Below are 15755 nucleotides of genomic sequence, written 5' to 3'. Positions count from 1 at the left end.
TATTGAGCCTGATGATAAGATCACAGTAGTGAATGTCCATTTATTACAAGATGACAATAAAACAATAGTTAGGCTATATCACTTACGCATTTAACCCATCTGCAATTCTTTGCCACGCCATCTCCCTCGCTTTATTCACTACCGCAGTGCTGCCTTTTCGAGTTATCACTGGGCGTTCTTCTTCATATAAATCTATTAACAGTAACTGTTCAGCCTTCGAGAAGGAACAAGCGCAAGCAAACATTTTGGGCCATTGTATCTTCATTTCGACAATCGGCTCTTCTGGGCTCTTTATATCTGCGGGCATGCGCCCAAATCGAGAATTTCCAAACCGGTCTTGTGTGAACACTGATGACACAAGGCTGATTCTCATTCGAGGAGTCACTTGAGTCACTTGAATCCCAATCACAAGTTTCCGTGAATGAGGCTTTTCTTTTAATTGCGAATGTTCTAATCCAACGTACGTGGAATACCCCACTGGTTGCATAGCAACCAAGCAGCAAATTATTTGAGCCACATTCATGGAACGGAACTCGAGCTGAAATTATCGCGAATTTGAAAAACTAGCCCGGATTTGATGTAATCGGGTTTCTAGGAATACCCCCCTGGTTTTTGGTGGATTTAGGGATATAGACTGTGGTGAGGCTGGAATTTGTCAATCCCATCTGGCAACCCTGTCTATCAGCTGTTAAAACCAAAACACGGAAGCATGGGCAGGCTGCAGAGCAGCTGTAGCAGCAGTGTTTACTAAATAAACCAAACATTACTCCAGCCTACCTACTTTCCTACAAGCGTTATTAGATCGGACAGGGAAAGTCATTATGTCTTATGATTATTTGCTTGCGCACATGAGTATTTTACGCAGATAGCCTGCGATAAGCAACTCCTGCGACAGCGAGTTGGACATTTGTTCCAACCTTGAACATAGTGTGCAGCTCACCGGTTCATGTACGGGAGCTGGCGACGATGAAAGCCTTCAGGTGCCCAGCCCGACACGGCTATGCGGTGGAGGTGTCACCGTTCCTGCCCACGCGGCTGGCGTGTGCGACCTCCCAGTACTACGGGATAACAGGTGAGGGAGGGGGACTTACTGTAGTGACTTGCAGGGATGTAGTGGTTAATACAACCTGGTGGGTAGAGTAAAACACTATTCACCAAAATAAAAAGGTGGATAAAGTTGAGATTACTTGGATATAACCTCCACTACGTCATTGGTTACTTTTTCTAATGAGGAAACTGATCTCTCTCTCTTTCTCTCTCTTTCTCTCTCTTTCTCTCTCTCTCTCTCTCTCTCTCTCTACCCCCCTCCCCCCTTCTCTCTCTCTCCCCCCTTCTCTCTCTCTCTCTCTCTCTCTCTCTCTCTCTCTGTGTGTGTGTGTGTGTGTGTGTGTGTGTGTGTGTGTGTGTGTGTGTGTGTTTGCATACGCGTCTAGGCTGTGGGACACTGCTTGTGCTGGATCAGACTGAAAGAGGGATTTCTCTTGTAAAAAGGTAACCAATCTCCCTACAGTTAGCACTTCTCAAAGCCTGACAGAAAGTCTTTAAGCACCTCTTACCAGACCCGTCCCCTCCCCTCTCTCTCTCTCCCTCTCTCTCTCTCTCTCTCTCTCTCTCTCTCTCTCTCTCTCTCTCTCTCTCTCTCTCTCTCTCTCTCTCTCTCTCTCTCTCTCTCTCTCTCTCTCTCTCTCTCTCTCTCTAGTTTTGACTGGAGTGACGGGTTGTTTGACGTGTCGTGGAGTGAGAGTAACGAACATGTGTTGGTGGCGGCAGGAGGGGACGGGTCGCTGCAGCTCTGGGACACGGACAACCCTCACGGACCCCTGCAGGTCCTCAAAGAACATACACAGGAGGTCTGTCTGTCTGCCTGTCTGTCTGTCTGCCTATCTATGTATCCCTCTGTCTGTCTGTCTACAGGAGGTCTGTGTCTGTCTGTGTGTCTGTCTGTGTGTGTCTGTCTGTGTGTCTATGTGTCTGTTTGTCTGTCTGTCTGTCTATAGGAGCTCTGTCTGTCTGTCTGTATGTGTGTTTGTCTACAGGAGGTCTGTCTGTCTGTCTGTCTGTCTGTATGTGTGTTTGTGTACAGGAGGTCTGTCTGTCTGTCTGTCTGTCTGTCTAGAGGAGGTCTGTCTGTCTGTCTGTCTACAGGAGGTCTGTCTGTGACTGCCTGCCTACCTGCCTGTCTGTCTGTCTGTCTGTCTGTCTGTCTGTCTGTGTATCTGTCTGTTTGTCTATGTGTCTGTGTGTCTGTCTGTCTGTCTGTCTGCCTGCCTGTCTGTCTGACTGTCTGTGTATCTAACAACCCTCATGGACCCCTGCAGGTCTTCAAAGACAAATTACAAATGCTTTGGTATTCACATGTTTATTTCTTTTGTTTGCATTGGAACAACACAAAAGAGCAGAGAAAAGCCAAATCTGATATAATTCCAATCTTTTCAACATTTTCAAAATTGTATTTCAAGCATGTAATGCTCCTTTACTTTGTATTTAAACTCAGCTGTGGCAAGTTACGGGTGCTGGCAATATAGAAATCATACTTGCAACCTTTTAAAATGGAGAAAGGTTGACTCAATCTTTGTGTTGTGTGTCTGCGTGTACCACATTGAGCATGGAGGAAAGAAAGAAGAGCAAAGAATTGTCTGAGGATTTGAGAACCAAAATTGTGGAAAAGCACAGACAATCTGAAGACTACAAGTCCATCTCCAGAGAGCTTAATGTTCCTGTGTCCACTGTGCGCAACGTCATCAAGACGCACTGTAGCTAACCTCCCTGTACGTGGACGGAAGAGAAACATTTAAAATTGATTGACAAAGGATTTTTCGAATGGTGGATAAAATACCTCCATCAATTTCCAAACAAATTCAAGCTGAACTGCAGACACAGGGTACAACAGTCCATAAGGTCCTGTTTCAGCCTCTGGTTCTGTGTTCATCAGGCCCTGTTTCAGCTGTGGTTCTGTCTGCCCCTCCCAGGTCTTTCAGCTGTGGTTCTGTTTGTGCCCTCCCAGGTGTATGTACTGTGTACTGTGGTTCTGTTTGTCCCTCCCAGGTGTATGTACTGTGTACTGTGGTTCTGTCTGTCCCTCCCAGGTGTATGCTGTGGACTGGAGCCAGATCCGGGAGGAGAACCTGGTGGTGTCAGGTTCCTGGGACCGTACAGCTAAAGTGGTGGGTCTCAATGTGGTGGTGGTGGTGGTGGGCAGGGGAGGGTGGGGGAGGTAGAAAACGGAGGACAAGCTCATTGGGGAGGCTGGTGGAGGTAGAAAATAGATGACAAGCTCTTTGGGAAGTCAGGGGAGCCTAGTGGAGGTAGAAAATAGGCTGGTGGTGGTAGAAAATGGAGGACAGGCTCTTGGGGAGGCTGGTGGGCAGTGGAGAAAAAATGTTTTCCTTCTTCTTGCATTATAACTGTCAACGGCCCCTGGTTTTGGCAGAGATTAATATTTCTTATGATGACTGATGGACAGATGATTCCCTAACTTAGAGAAATGTATTTGTTCTAAGTCGCTTTGGATAATGGCGTCAGCTAGATGGCAAACATGTAAATGTAAAGAAGGCTGGTGATCAGTAATTATCTAACCGTAGTAGTTGTTGTTGTTGTTCTAACAGTGGGATCCCAGCCGCAGCCAATCGCTGTGCACCCTGCAGGGTCACGAGGGGGTCATCTACAGCACGATCTGGTCCCCACACATCCCAGGGTGCTTTGCTTCTGCCTCAGGTAGGCGGTGCGCTTGGCAGGGAGACTTGCCTCTGTCTCTACCTGGAGGGGAAATATACTAGAGGGGATTTGGAGGTCTTCTTATTGTGTATATATATAAATTAGTATATATTTTAAATAGTTTTTATTTAAATGCTTACCGGTACATGTTTTTGACTGAAATGGGTAAAGACGCAGCAGCAACAGCATGTGATGCCTCATCCTCGCCACATGGTGGCACTAGAGCTGTAACCTCTGGGTGCACGCGCCACCAGGTCCAACTGGAGCCTCTCAAACGACTACATCCATATATTGTTACATTTCATTTCATCAGAATTGTTCCTCTTATTTGTTTATTTTAATTTTTTCCACAATCATAAATGAAAAACAAAATGAAAAGAAAAAGGCAAATTGCCTTTGCTGCTCTGCTCCTGAACTTCCAGAGAGTGTTTTAGAGATGGTGTTATGATTTATTATTATTTTAAAAATACAGCAAGAGGAGCATAGTAAGAAAATAAAAATGACTGAGTAAAAGCAAATCTAAATATATAATCTTCACTGTAGAACGAGGGAGCAGTCAGACCTTAAATGTACCTGCGTTTAATTAGGCCGGGTTCTTATCGCGGCTGAGGAGAACTCTGGGGCCAGTTCTAGAACACGGTGTTTGTTCCGCTAAAAGGCGGACAGGGGACTCGCTGTTCCACGATCACATCCTATCAGATCTGGAGGACAGGGGCTCGGCGCAATGCATGGGATGGAGTCAGGGAAGGGTGTGTGTGTGTCTGTGTCTCTGAGTGTCTGTGTCTGTGTCTCTGTGTCTCTGTGAGTGTGTCTGTGTGTGTATACATTATGTGTGTGTGTGTGTGTGTATACATTATGTGTGTTTGTGTGTGCATATGTATATGTGTGTGTATATACATTGTGTGTGTGTGTGTGTGAGTGTGTGGTACCGTCCCTGACTCCGGTCCGTGTGTTGTGCTGAGCCGGTCCTGGTCCCTGGGTCCTGGTCCCTGGGCCAGGCGTCTCTGGTGTTATCTGGGCCACAGCAGGCCACCCTGCAGCTGCAGGCCTGCTGTCAACCGCTTGATTCTGTACCAGTTCTCAGTGCCCTGCAGTACCTCTCTCCCTCTTTCTCTCACTATCTCTCTATCTTCATCCCTCATCCCCGATCGCTCACCCTATCTTTCTCTCTCTACCCCCATCTCTCTTTCTCTCTCTCCCTCTCTTTACACCCCCCCCCCCCCCCCACCGCTCTCTCTTCCCCTCTCTCCCCCCTCTCCCCCCAGTCCTGGGTGCTAACCCAGTTGAAGTGCTGATGTCTCCCTCCCCCCCCCTCCCCCAACAAGAGGGGGCTAACAGGGTTTGTGAGGGTGTGGTGTGTTACGTGAGGTGATGCTGCTGCTGCTGCTCCTGGGTATCCATGGTTACTATGGTCTGGTGGGGTGTCCATGACCCTTCGGTGACCCCTCGGTGACCCCTCGATGACCTCTGTGTAGTCAGTCAGAATAGACCGGACTGCTGCTCCCCTGAAAGAGTCTTGTGATGCGTGTGTGTGTGTGTGTGTGTGTGTGTGTGAGTTCACGGTAAAATGGTAGGCAACAATTTCAGTGCGATATGTACCGCGTTTTTTAAGTCACGGTCCGGTACGTTTTCGGTACAGCAAGGTAAAAATTCATCAATGTAGATATTTGTTTTCATTATTATTAAACAGTGTTTGACAGTGTCCAAAACACATTTCATGATTAATATTCAGGGGTGCAGACTTGGGAGGGGGGGGGGGGTGGGTCCTACGTCTCATCCAAGTCATCTGAGAGTATGTAGGCATAACACATTTTCTGTTGTGTCGTGTGTGTGTGTGTGTGTGTGTGTCTTAATAGCGGATGAGAAGAACTAGGCCTTGGGCACCGTACATGCCCCTAGTCTCACATGGGCGTATGATACGCATCAAAAGCTACATTCTCCCACGAAAGGAGAAACCGTGAAACATGGCGTAGATAACCGTGGCGATGATTATGCAGACAGACAGACAGACACACACACACACATAGACAGACAGACAACTACACACACACAGCAGTCGCTGCTGTGGCTGAAAGGACAACAGGCCAGGAAAGCAACATCGCGATACGGGAAACGCTACTCCCTCAGGCGAACACCAGCCAGGATGAAAAGAGCGTCTCAGAGTTGATTACCAGGACCTAAAACACCAACATCATGTGAACTGTAGATAACAGTATATATACTTTCTCAAAAGGAACAAAAAAAACCCCTGATGTATTTGCCTCAGAGCAAAGCTTTGGAGATATGGAAATACGGTGAATACATACTGTACATTTACGCTACAGGGGGCAGATACACAGAATTTAATGTGATGAGTCGAGTTTCGACTTTCCTTGTCATCAGCGGGTTTATCTGAAAGCTAAAGCTAGCTAGACACACACACACACACACACACACACATGCGTAAATATACGCACACACACACACACACACACACAGACACAGACACAGACACACACACACACACACACACACACACACACACACACATGCGTACATATACGCACGCACACACACATAAAAACACACACACACACACACACACACACATTAGATAGAGATGATACCAATGGCTGTGGGCTACAGTGTTATCTGATGTTCTATAGCTGTAACAGTGTGATTTCTACCACCAGCAGCCTCTCCCAGCCTCCCCTGGGCTGTAGAGACTGTATTTAGGTTCCTACATCATGCGGTGTTCCTCTGACCAGTCAGGTGGTCAGGAGGGCTGCATGACTGGGTGTGTGTGACCAACACACACAGCCCCAGGCCCAGGACCTTTCTACACACACACACACACACACACACACACACACACACACACACACACACACACACACACACACACACACATATTAAACCAACACACTGCCAGTGTTACCAGGCGGATAATTACAGCAGCTTCTAATCGATATGTAGGCCATCAGGCTTGCTGGCCGATGCCAGAGAAATCGATCAGTGGGCTGCCAGGCATGCTGCCGAAGCCAGAGCAGAGTTGCTGTAGCTGTGGTTCAGGATGCAGCCTCAGCACAGAGAAAATTATGTACTGTAGGGGGGGGGGGGGGGGAGAATCCTTTGCAAGCAATGACTGCCTGAAGTCTGGAACCCATGCACCAAATGCTGGGTTTCCTCCTTTGTGATGCTTTGCCAGGCCTTTACTGCAGCTGTCTTCAGTTGTTGTTTGTTCATGGGTCTTTCTGCCTTATGTTTTGTCTTCAGCAAGTGGAATGTATTCTTGATCGGGTTGAGATCAGGTGGTTGACTCGGCCATTGCAGAATATTCCACTTTTCCTTAAAAACCTCCTGGGTTGCTTTTGCAGTATGTTTTGGTCATTGTCCATCTGTACTGTGAAGCGCCGTCCTATCAACTATGCTGAATTTGGCTGAATCTGAGCAGACAGTACTGTACTCCCTATACACTTCAGAATTATCCGTCTGCTTCTGTCTTTTGTCACATCATCAATAAACACCAGTGACCCAGTGGCATTGGAAGCCATTGCATGCCCATGCCATCACACTGCCTCCACCGCGTTTTACAGATGATGTGGTATGCTTCGGATCATGAGCCGTTCCAAGCCTTCTCCATATTTATTTCTTCCCATGATTCTGGTACAGGTTGATCTTAGTTTCATCTGTCGAAAGAATGCTGTTCCAGAACTGGGCTGGTTAGATGTTTTTTGGGCTAAATCTAATCTGGCCTTTCTATTCTTGAGGCTTATGAATGGTTTGCACCTTGTGGTGAACCCTCTATATTTGCTCTTGTGAAGTCTTCTCTTTATAGTAGACTTGGATAATGATATGCCTACCTCCTGGAGACTGTTCTTCACTTGGCTGGATGTTGTGAAGGGGTTTTTCTTTACCATGTAAAGGATCCTGCGATCATCCACCACGATAGTCTTCTGTGGACGTCCAGACCTTTTTGTGGTGCCGAGCTCACCAGTGTGTTCTTTTTTTCTCAGAATGTACCAAACTGTTGATTTGGCCACTCCTTGGGCCCTATTATGCACTTCATAAGTCTTAAGCAATAAGACGAGGCGGTAGATCTAAACTTAAGACGTGGAGGCGTGGTCAAGGCCACTTTGCTATTATGCGTGCGGTAGTGGGCGCCTAAAACCCGGCGCTAAGCAAAGAAATTAGTCATGGGTGTGTTTTGGGCGTCTTCTCAATCAACCCAATCAGCGTGCCAGGTGCCATTCCCTTTAAGAACCGGCTGCGTTGAGTCATTAGCGCTCTGCTATTATGGAAGTCCTAAGAAGGAGGTCAGCGCGCTTCTCTGCAGAAGAAAGTAACAAGCTCGTGCATGAGGTCAAGGCTCGTCAGTTCGCAATCTTATCTCGAGCTTACTCGTTTTCTGTGCAAGGGAACCTTATACTCAAATTCGTTAAAGGAAAGAACAGGTCAGCTGGTTTAAGTTCAACTGCAGACAGGGAGACGGAAGGGAGACAGTCACCTGGCAACATGGAACAACCTTGTGTGATATAGTATTCAGAATAAACACAGCAATCATTATTTTCTGAATAAACACGGCAATACCTCCGCTTGTGAGTTGAGAAGTATTACAGAGGGGTCGCTGGAAGACTGCAGGAATGACAGATGTTGATGTCATTATATTACGCACGGCATGCTCGTACTGTATGTGCACAGTATGCGGAGGCAACATACTGTACAGCGCTGGCCTCTCCCTTCTGAAATAAAGCATTTATACTGTGACCGTAATTGACGTCTTGCCGTGGAGCCACGTGCGTGTTCATGTGTGCCCACATGCATGCGCAAACCGCGGAGGCGCGCTCGTGTTTCAAAACGTGCATGAAGTCTAAACGTAACTTTTCAAACCACTTCTTAGCGCTAGGAGCAAAGTCAGATCGCATAATAGCAGCGGCGCCTAGTGCACTTCATTAACATATGAACACTCCCACAATGAGTAATATATGCACGGGAGTATTACGTCTTATGTGTGGGCGCCTATCGACACCTGCATAATAGCAGTAGCGCGTATGAAGCGCATAATAAGGGTGGCGGTAGGTCTTAACCTGGCGGTGCGTCTTAATTAAGACTTAAGATGGCAAGTTAAGAAGTGCATAATAGGGCCCCTAATGTTCCCGCTATCGCTCTGATGGATTTTTTGTGTTGTTTTTGCAGCCTAAGGATGACCTGTTTCACTTGCATTGAGAGATCCTTTGACCGTATGTTGTGCGTTCACAGCAACAGTTTCCAAATGCCAATGCCACACTTTTGCCACTCAAATGCCACTCAGATCTTTTACCTGCTTAACTGATAAAGAAATATCAAAGGAATAGCCCAGATCTGTCGATGAAACAGCTGTTTAATTGTCCAATTACTTTTGGACCCTTAAAAAGAGGGGGCCACATATTAAAGAGCTGAGAGTCTGCATATTACGCCCACATTCATTATATAACTGTAACTCGAAGATGTTATAGCATAAATAACAAAAATTCTGTCAGTCCAAATGGACCTAACTGGATGTATGTATGCTGTGTGTGTATGTGTGTGTGCGTGCGTGTACTATGTATACTGTGCGTATGTCTGTATACAGTGCGTGTGTGTGTGTGTGTGTGTGTGTGTGTGTGTATACTTACATTTATTTGCCATTTAGCAGACACTTTTATCCAAAGCGACGTACAATTAGAGATTACAGGGACAGTCTCCCCTGAGGAACTTAGGGCTAAGGCTTCGTTCAACGGCAGGTCTTGATGCTCAATTTCGATTTTTTTACACTGATCCGATTTTTTTGTTTGGCAGTTCACATTACTTTTAAAATGTGACCTATATTTCACCTACATTGACTCCCGTGTGAACATTCCATGGCCCTGAACAGACCCGCATATGCAGAAGGACATAACAATGACGTCAGGATGTCACGCGCAGAGCACTGTTTACGGAAGTAACCATGGATAACAAGACGGATAACGTTACAACCGGTTTCATTTTCAAGTTTTTGTGCAGCAGAAGCCGGCAAAGATATGAGCAAGTGGTCAAAAGAATAATAATAATAATAATATTAAAATAATAATAATAATAATCAGCCGGCAGAGACAGCCCTCGGCTCCGTGTCTCTCACTCGCTCTCCCTTTCGGGAATCGCTTGGCCGTCTGGTAACGTGTCTCTCTTGGGCAGTTTCTCTCCGCTGTGTTCACTCCCCGGGGGAACAAACACACACAGGTTAAAAAGACCAGTTGGATGATGAGTAATTACTGACACCTGTCCATAATCAGCCCCGTCATCCACACTCCACCACAGTCTGGCTCCACCTGCAGGCCAGAACGTACCATGCTCCCCACACTGTGTGTACGAGGGGTGCAAAGGTTCAGTTGGTCCACGGTTCGGTATGAACGTCGGTTTTTGGGTCACGGCAGGGCTGGACTGGCCATCTGGCATACCGGGCATTTGCCCGGTGGGCCGCGGTAGTTTTGGGCCGAGCCGACCGGCAAAATAAAATAAAAATAAAAATAAAAAAATCTATTTTTTATTTTTTTTTTATTTTTTTTTACCAAAAATGCTACTATTTATTTACAAACTGTTACTTTACTTTATTTTGCTTATACGTAATTCAGATACATTCCAGACTGGTATATTGTATAATATAAAAATAGAAATATATATAAACAAAAAACATTTTCAAACGTAAACAAATTAAATAAACACTTTCAAATGTAAAAGTGCCTTTTAGCCTTGATTACTGGTATAGGAAAGGAAGAAATAAAAGTGAAAGTGCACTTTAGCCATGACAGCTGGTAGCCCATATATGCATTATGCACAACACGAGTGAAGCAATGCTTGCAGTAACATTTCTGTTCACTGTTTTCATTCCATCATCATTGTATTCAATGCCAAAACCTAAATGAATGACCCCACAACGCAGATTTGTAGCAATCCGGGGCTTCCTCAAACTGTTGCCATGTTCTCAACTCCGCTCACCATGAACAAACATTTGAACAAGAAGCAACTGCGTTCCTGACAAACTCGACCTCCGACTTTCAATGGAACGCAGCATATACCGAAAAACCGAGTGCCTATTGAACCGTGGATGGCGAACTATACGGGTCAATATAAAACCGAGAACCGTTGCACCCCTAGTGTGTACTGTGTGTATGTTTATGTGTGTGTGTATATGTACTGTGCATATTTGTGTATATATACTGTGTGTATGTGTGTATATATACTGTGCGTATGTGTGTATACTGTACGTGTGTTGTATGTATGTGTGTGTGTGTGTGTGTGTGTGTATACTGTGTGTGTGTGTGTGTGTGTGTGTCTGAGTGATTGCACCTGGCTCCCGAAACTCAGTGTTGGTCTCGGTCCTGAACATTCCCACTGACACAGCGTCTGAAGTGACTCTATCTCTGAGATGCTCAAGTTTATTTTTTTGTCTCATTACACAAGTGTAAGAGAGTAAAATCCTTAGGCTTCGGTTCCTGACATTGCAGCACAAGACAATAAGGCAACAGGCATAACTCAAGATAAAAAGTGACAATAGTACAGGACATAAGTGACAAATAAGACAGGATACAATTAGCAGTACAACTAGTAAAACATAAAATGGATAGTTCAGTAGTAAAGTGGCTGTGAGCTTAAGGTTACTGTAGTCTGTATACATGGGGTGAGCTTGGGGAAGATAGTCAATTGTCTACAGTGGGCTTGTTCATGAGCCTGATTGTCTGGGGGAAGTAGCTGCTGGTTAGCCTTTGAGTTTTGGCCCTGAGGCTCCGGAAGAGGCATCGCGATCAACTCCAGTCAGTCAGTTGTTGGAACTTAGGTATTTTTTGCTCTAGGCACAGGGTCAGCCATAGTCGCCGTCCCTGGAGCAATTAAGGGTTAAGTGCCTTGCTCAAGGGCACATGCAGCTCCCTCCTTCATCCCACTCAGCTGAGGTGAGGCACCATTAGGGATCAACACTCTTGACTCAGCTTCATAACTGTGTGTGTGTGCGTGTGTGTAGTTTGTGTGCGTGTGTGTGTATCTCTCTGTAGTGTGTGTGTGTGTGTGTAGTTTGTGTGCCTGTGTGTGTCTCTTTCTAGTGTGTGTGTGTGTGTGTGTGTGTGTGTGTGTGCGCGCGTGTAGTGAGTAAGTCTCTCCTCCCACAACATATCAACATAATGTGGGGGTGTGTGTGGGGGGTGGGGGGGGGGTTGGCAGGGGAATGGGGGTGTAGCATACTGTAAAGGTGTCAGGGGGGGTTGGGGTGGTAGGATGCTTTCGGGGGGGGGGGGGGGGGGTGGCGGCAGGGGAATGCCGCCACCCCTTCTCTGGACAGAAGTAGCCTTCAGGACACACTTCCGCTTCTGCAGTCTGAGGTCCGCAGTACGAACCGGCCCTGCACAGCCACTCTGAGACCGCGTCTGACCCAAAAACCACACGTGGCACGTGAGCACAGACAGACAGACAGACAGGCATGCAGGTAGGCAGGCAAATGGACAGACAGACAGGCAGATGGAGGGACGGACATGCGCACGCACTTGCGCACACAAACACACACACACACACACACACACACACACACACACACACACACTAAATTATGTTTGACTAATGTTTGTTAATTTAATACAACCCACTGTCCCATAGGCGACAGCAGTACCCCCCCCCCCCTGCTGGCATCCCTACCAGGTGGACAGTACCCCTTCACCCTGCTTGCATCCCTACCCCCCCCCCCCCCCCCCCCCCCTGGACACGCATACAACCTCCCCTACCCCTACCCATCTCCCTACCTGCACCCCCCCCCCCCCCCCAACATAGACCCCCTCCAACCCCCCCCTCCACCATAGACCCCTCCACCCTCACCCTCCACCAGCCTGTCAGCTCCAGAGTGTCAGAGGAGCGTGTGTGTCAGCTGCTATCTGATCCAGGATCTGTTTCTCTGTAATGAACCATGTCAGTGTTGCCCCGAGCCTGACACACATCAAAGTTTCCATGAAACACAGCCAACACACACACACACACACACACACACACACACAGAGACACACACACACACACACACACACACACACACACACACACACACACACACACACACACACACACACACACAGAGACACACAGAGACACTCACTCACACACACACACACACACACACACACAGACACACAGAGAGACACACATACACACACACAGAGACACACACACACACAGACACACTTTGTATATCAAAGCCTTTATTAAAAACGAGCAACAAGCCCCTATCAAAACGGCAGCCCCGATGAATATTGACACGACTTATCTCTCTCTCTCTGTCTCTCTTTCTCTCTCTCTCCACAAAAACTTACTTTTTTTCACATTCATCCCCTCACTTCCCACTCCGTCGTGATTAATTTTCGTAATTGCCAAGCCCACCCCCCCTTCTCTCCTCCCCTCCTCCCTCCCATCCCCCATCCCCTCCCCTCTTCTCCCTCCCCCCATTCCCTCCCCATCCCCCTCCTCTCCTCCCATCCCCCATCCCCTCTACCCCAACCCCCCTTCCTCCCCACCTCTCCATCCCCCATCCCCTCTCCCTCCCTCCCTCCCTAGTCCCATTCTGAAAAGCCATGAAGGAATTAATTTTCTGTCAGAGCGGAGGGAGGGAGGAGGGAGGAGGGAGGGAGGGAGAGAGGGAGGGAGGGAGGGCCATGGACACACACAAAAATGTGAACGCGCACACACACATGGCCCCACACACACACATACACACACATACTGACACACACACACACTAACACACACTCCCATCCTCACTGGTGTAAATTCCCACAGTGTGACGATGTGCCACACTGTTCCTCCTCCAGGCCTGTAAACCCACACACACACACACACACACACACACACACACACACACACACACACACACACGCATGTGTGTTCCTCCTCCAGGCCTGTCCACCCACCCTGCTGTGTTCCTATAGGCTGTCCACCCACCCTACTGTATTCCTATAGGCTGTCCACCCACCCTGCTGTGTTCCTATAGGCTGTAAACCCACCCTGGTGGGTTCCTATAGGCTGGTGGGTTCCTCAGCGTCCTGTAGGCTGAAGGCTTTACCGCAGAGCCGCACCTCCCAGAGGGAATAAAGCACGAGTGTCCAGGACGATTGTTAATCTCGGCGTCCGAAAGCGCAGTCTTCAGCTGGTCTCATTTAAATGGACTTCTGTGAAGAGTTGCCAGGGGACTTATTACGTCTGGCAATGGCGAGCAGCGTTCCGTTTCTGCACCGGTTCGGAAAATCCATCTTGAGTCCAACTCTCCACCCCCCCCCCCCCCCCCTAAATGATGCACTTGTTTAATGCCTCGTATGGATTTCAGAATCATTGGATTGGTGTAAGCATAGCTGGAGGGAGTTGTTTTGGCCATATTTCATGAAGGGTCGAGTGCTTTTGGATCCGTGAGGAGGGGGAGGAAGGGGGAGAAGGAGGGAGGGAGGCAGGGAGGGGGACATTTCTGGAGACAGGGTAGACACTGGGACGGCTGCCAACGTGCTACTCTTCCAATTGGACGCCCCGTGGATCAATAACAGCCAATCAGTGGAAGTGTTTTGGTTACCGCGGGCCGTGGTATTTATACGAGAGTGACTGGACGTTTCTCATACTCCCATTTATCTAATGTCCACAGCATAGAAATAGAACGATCAGAACCAATATGCTCCCACGAGCCATGGCTAGTACACCACAAGATGGCCGCCGTGGAATTGTGACAGTTCGTCGCCTTGGTAATCATTGTTGTTGCGTGTGTAGAACACAGAGAGACAAGCCACACATTCTGAGGCAGCACCCTAGCAACGAAGCATGTACAGTAGATGTGACTAGTCACAATATCACTGAAGGTCAATACAATTAAATTGAAAAAGATCTTCTAACCTGCGCAGTTTTACACACTGACTCCATTTCTGAGATGTTGGAGAAAGCTAAATAATTAATTAATTAATTGTAAATATTTTATTATATATGTGGGATTGAGCAGCCAAATATTTTCATTTTCATGTCAGTTTTGCAGAGCGATTGTTTGACTGTCTCCAACGATGTTCCACTTAAGAGTATATGTATTCTATGATTAATACGTTGACTTGCTATTCTCTGTGGGCTACTATTTCAAATATTTCAATTTGATGTACAGTCATCAAATACATCCAGCTTTTCCTGGGGGGTATAAGTCGCGAGACTTATCAAAATAAGCCTGGATTTTCCTTTAGCGACGTTGATGGAATTACCCCCCCTGGTATCTGTCACTGATCCTCCCCAAGAGCAGAAAACCCAAACACTACATCTTTATATAACATCCAGAGTTCTCCCCAAAGAACGTGAGAGGTGCTGCGTCAGGCACGCTAGTATGTAAACACGTCAGAGCAGATTAAACAATATATTTAGTCATGATAGAGTAACTATCTTTGATCGCCAATAACATTGTTGGTAAAAAAAAACTAAAGTGAAAGCGCTATGATGTTCCTCAGTGAATTCCTTAGCGTTTTATCAGGTATTTTTTGCACATTTTGACATCTTGAATAAACGCGATTTAGGGTTTTGGTAATCCTGAGGAGAACCCAGATGTCAATTATTACAGAAGAACAAAAAACAACTGCAGATTTGACGACTTTGCAAAAAGTAATTCTAAAAAATGTGAAAATGTTAATTACAACTGTCTCCTATGTGAAGGAACTAGACGTCTCCGACGAGGATGGTTGGATGGTGGAGAGAGAGCACATGGGGATGGAAGGAGAGATGGAGGGGAGGGATGGAGGGAGAGAGACAGCTATAGGAGGTCTCAACACTGCTGCACACTATAGAGAGAGAACATTTAGAAACACACACGGCTAGGAAGACCGAAGGGAAGCCCTTTGAGAGAGGGGAGGGAGAGAGAGAGAGAGAGGGGGGAGGGAGAGAGAGAGAGAGAGGGGAGAGAGGGAGGGAGAGAGTGAGAGAATGTTTCTGTGTTGTTTCGCTGAGACGGCAGGTGACCAGTGACACGTGTAAGACACGACCTAAAAGGCTTGGTCAGGATCACACACTCAGCTCTGCAGGGAGAG

The 15755-nt window shown here is 47.1% G+C and overlaps 1 protein-coding gene across 1 annotated transcript in view; it reads left to right on the top strand.

Moving 5' to 3' along the window:
* Positions 1–966: 966 nt before the first annotated feature.
* pex7 (peroxisomal biogenesis factor 7) overlaps positions 967–15755 on the top strand; it is a gene marked incomplete at its 5' end in the record, with an annotated part of 59541 nt that continues 44752 nt past the window's right edge. Inside the window, 5 exons of the mRNA XM_080540759.1 lie at positions 967–1072; positions 1434–1491; positions 1700–1850; positions 3087–3164; positions 3606–3714. Of these exons, the coding sequence (XP_080396885.1) occupies positions 967–1072; positions 1434–1491; positions 1700–1850; positions 3087–3164; positions 3606–3714 (502 nt within the window). The remainder of the gene's footprint in view (positions 1073–1433; positions 1492–1699; positions 1851–3086; positions 3165–3605; positions 3715–15755) is intronic.

The sequence above is a fragment of the Nansenia antarctica genome (genome assembly GCF_963989245.1).
Source record: "Nansenia antarctica genome assembly, chromosome: 1".
Lineage (NCBI taxonomy): Eukaryota > Metazoa > Chordata > Actinopteri > Argentiniformes > Microstomatidae > Nansenia > Nansenia antarctica.
This window is presented reverse-complemented; position numbering and strand designations above follow the sequence as displayed.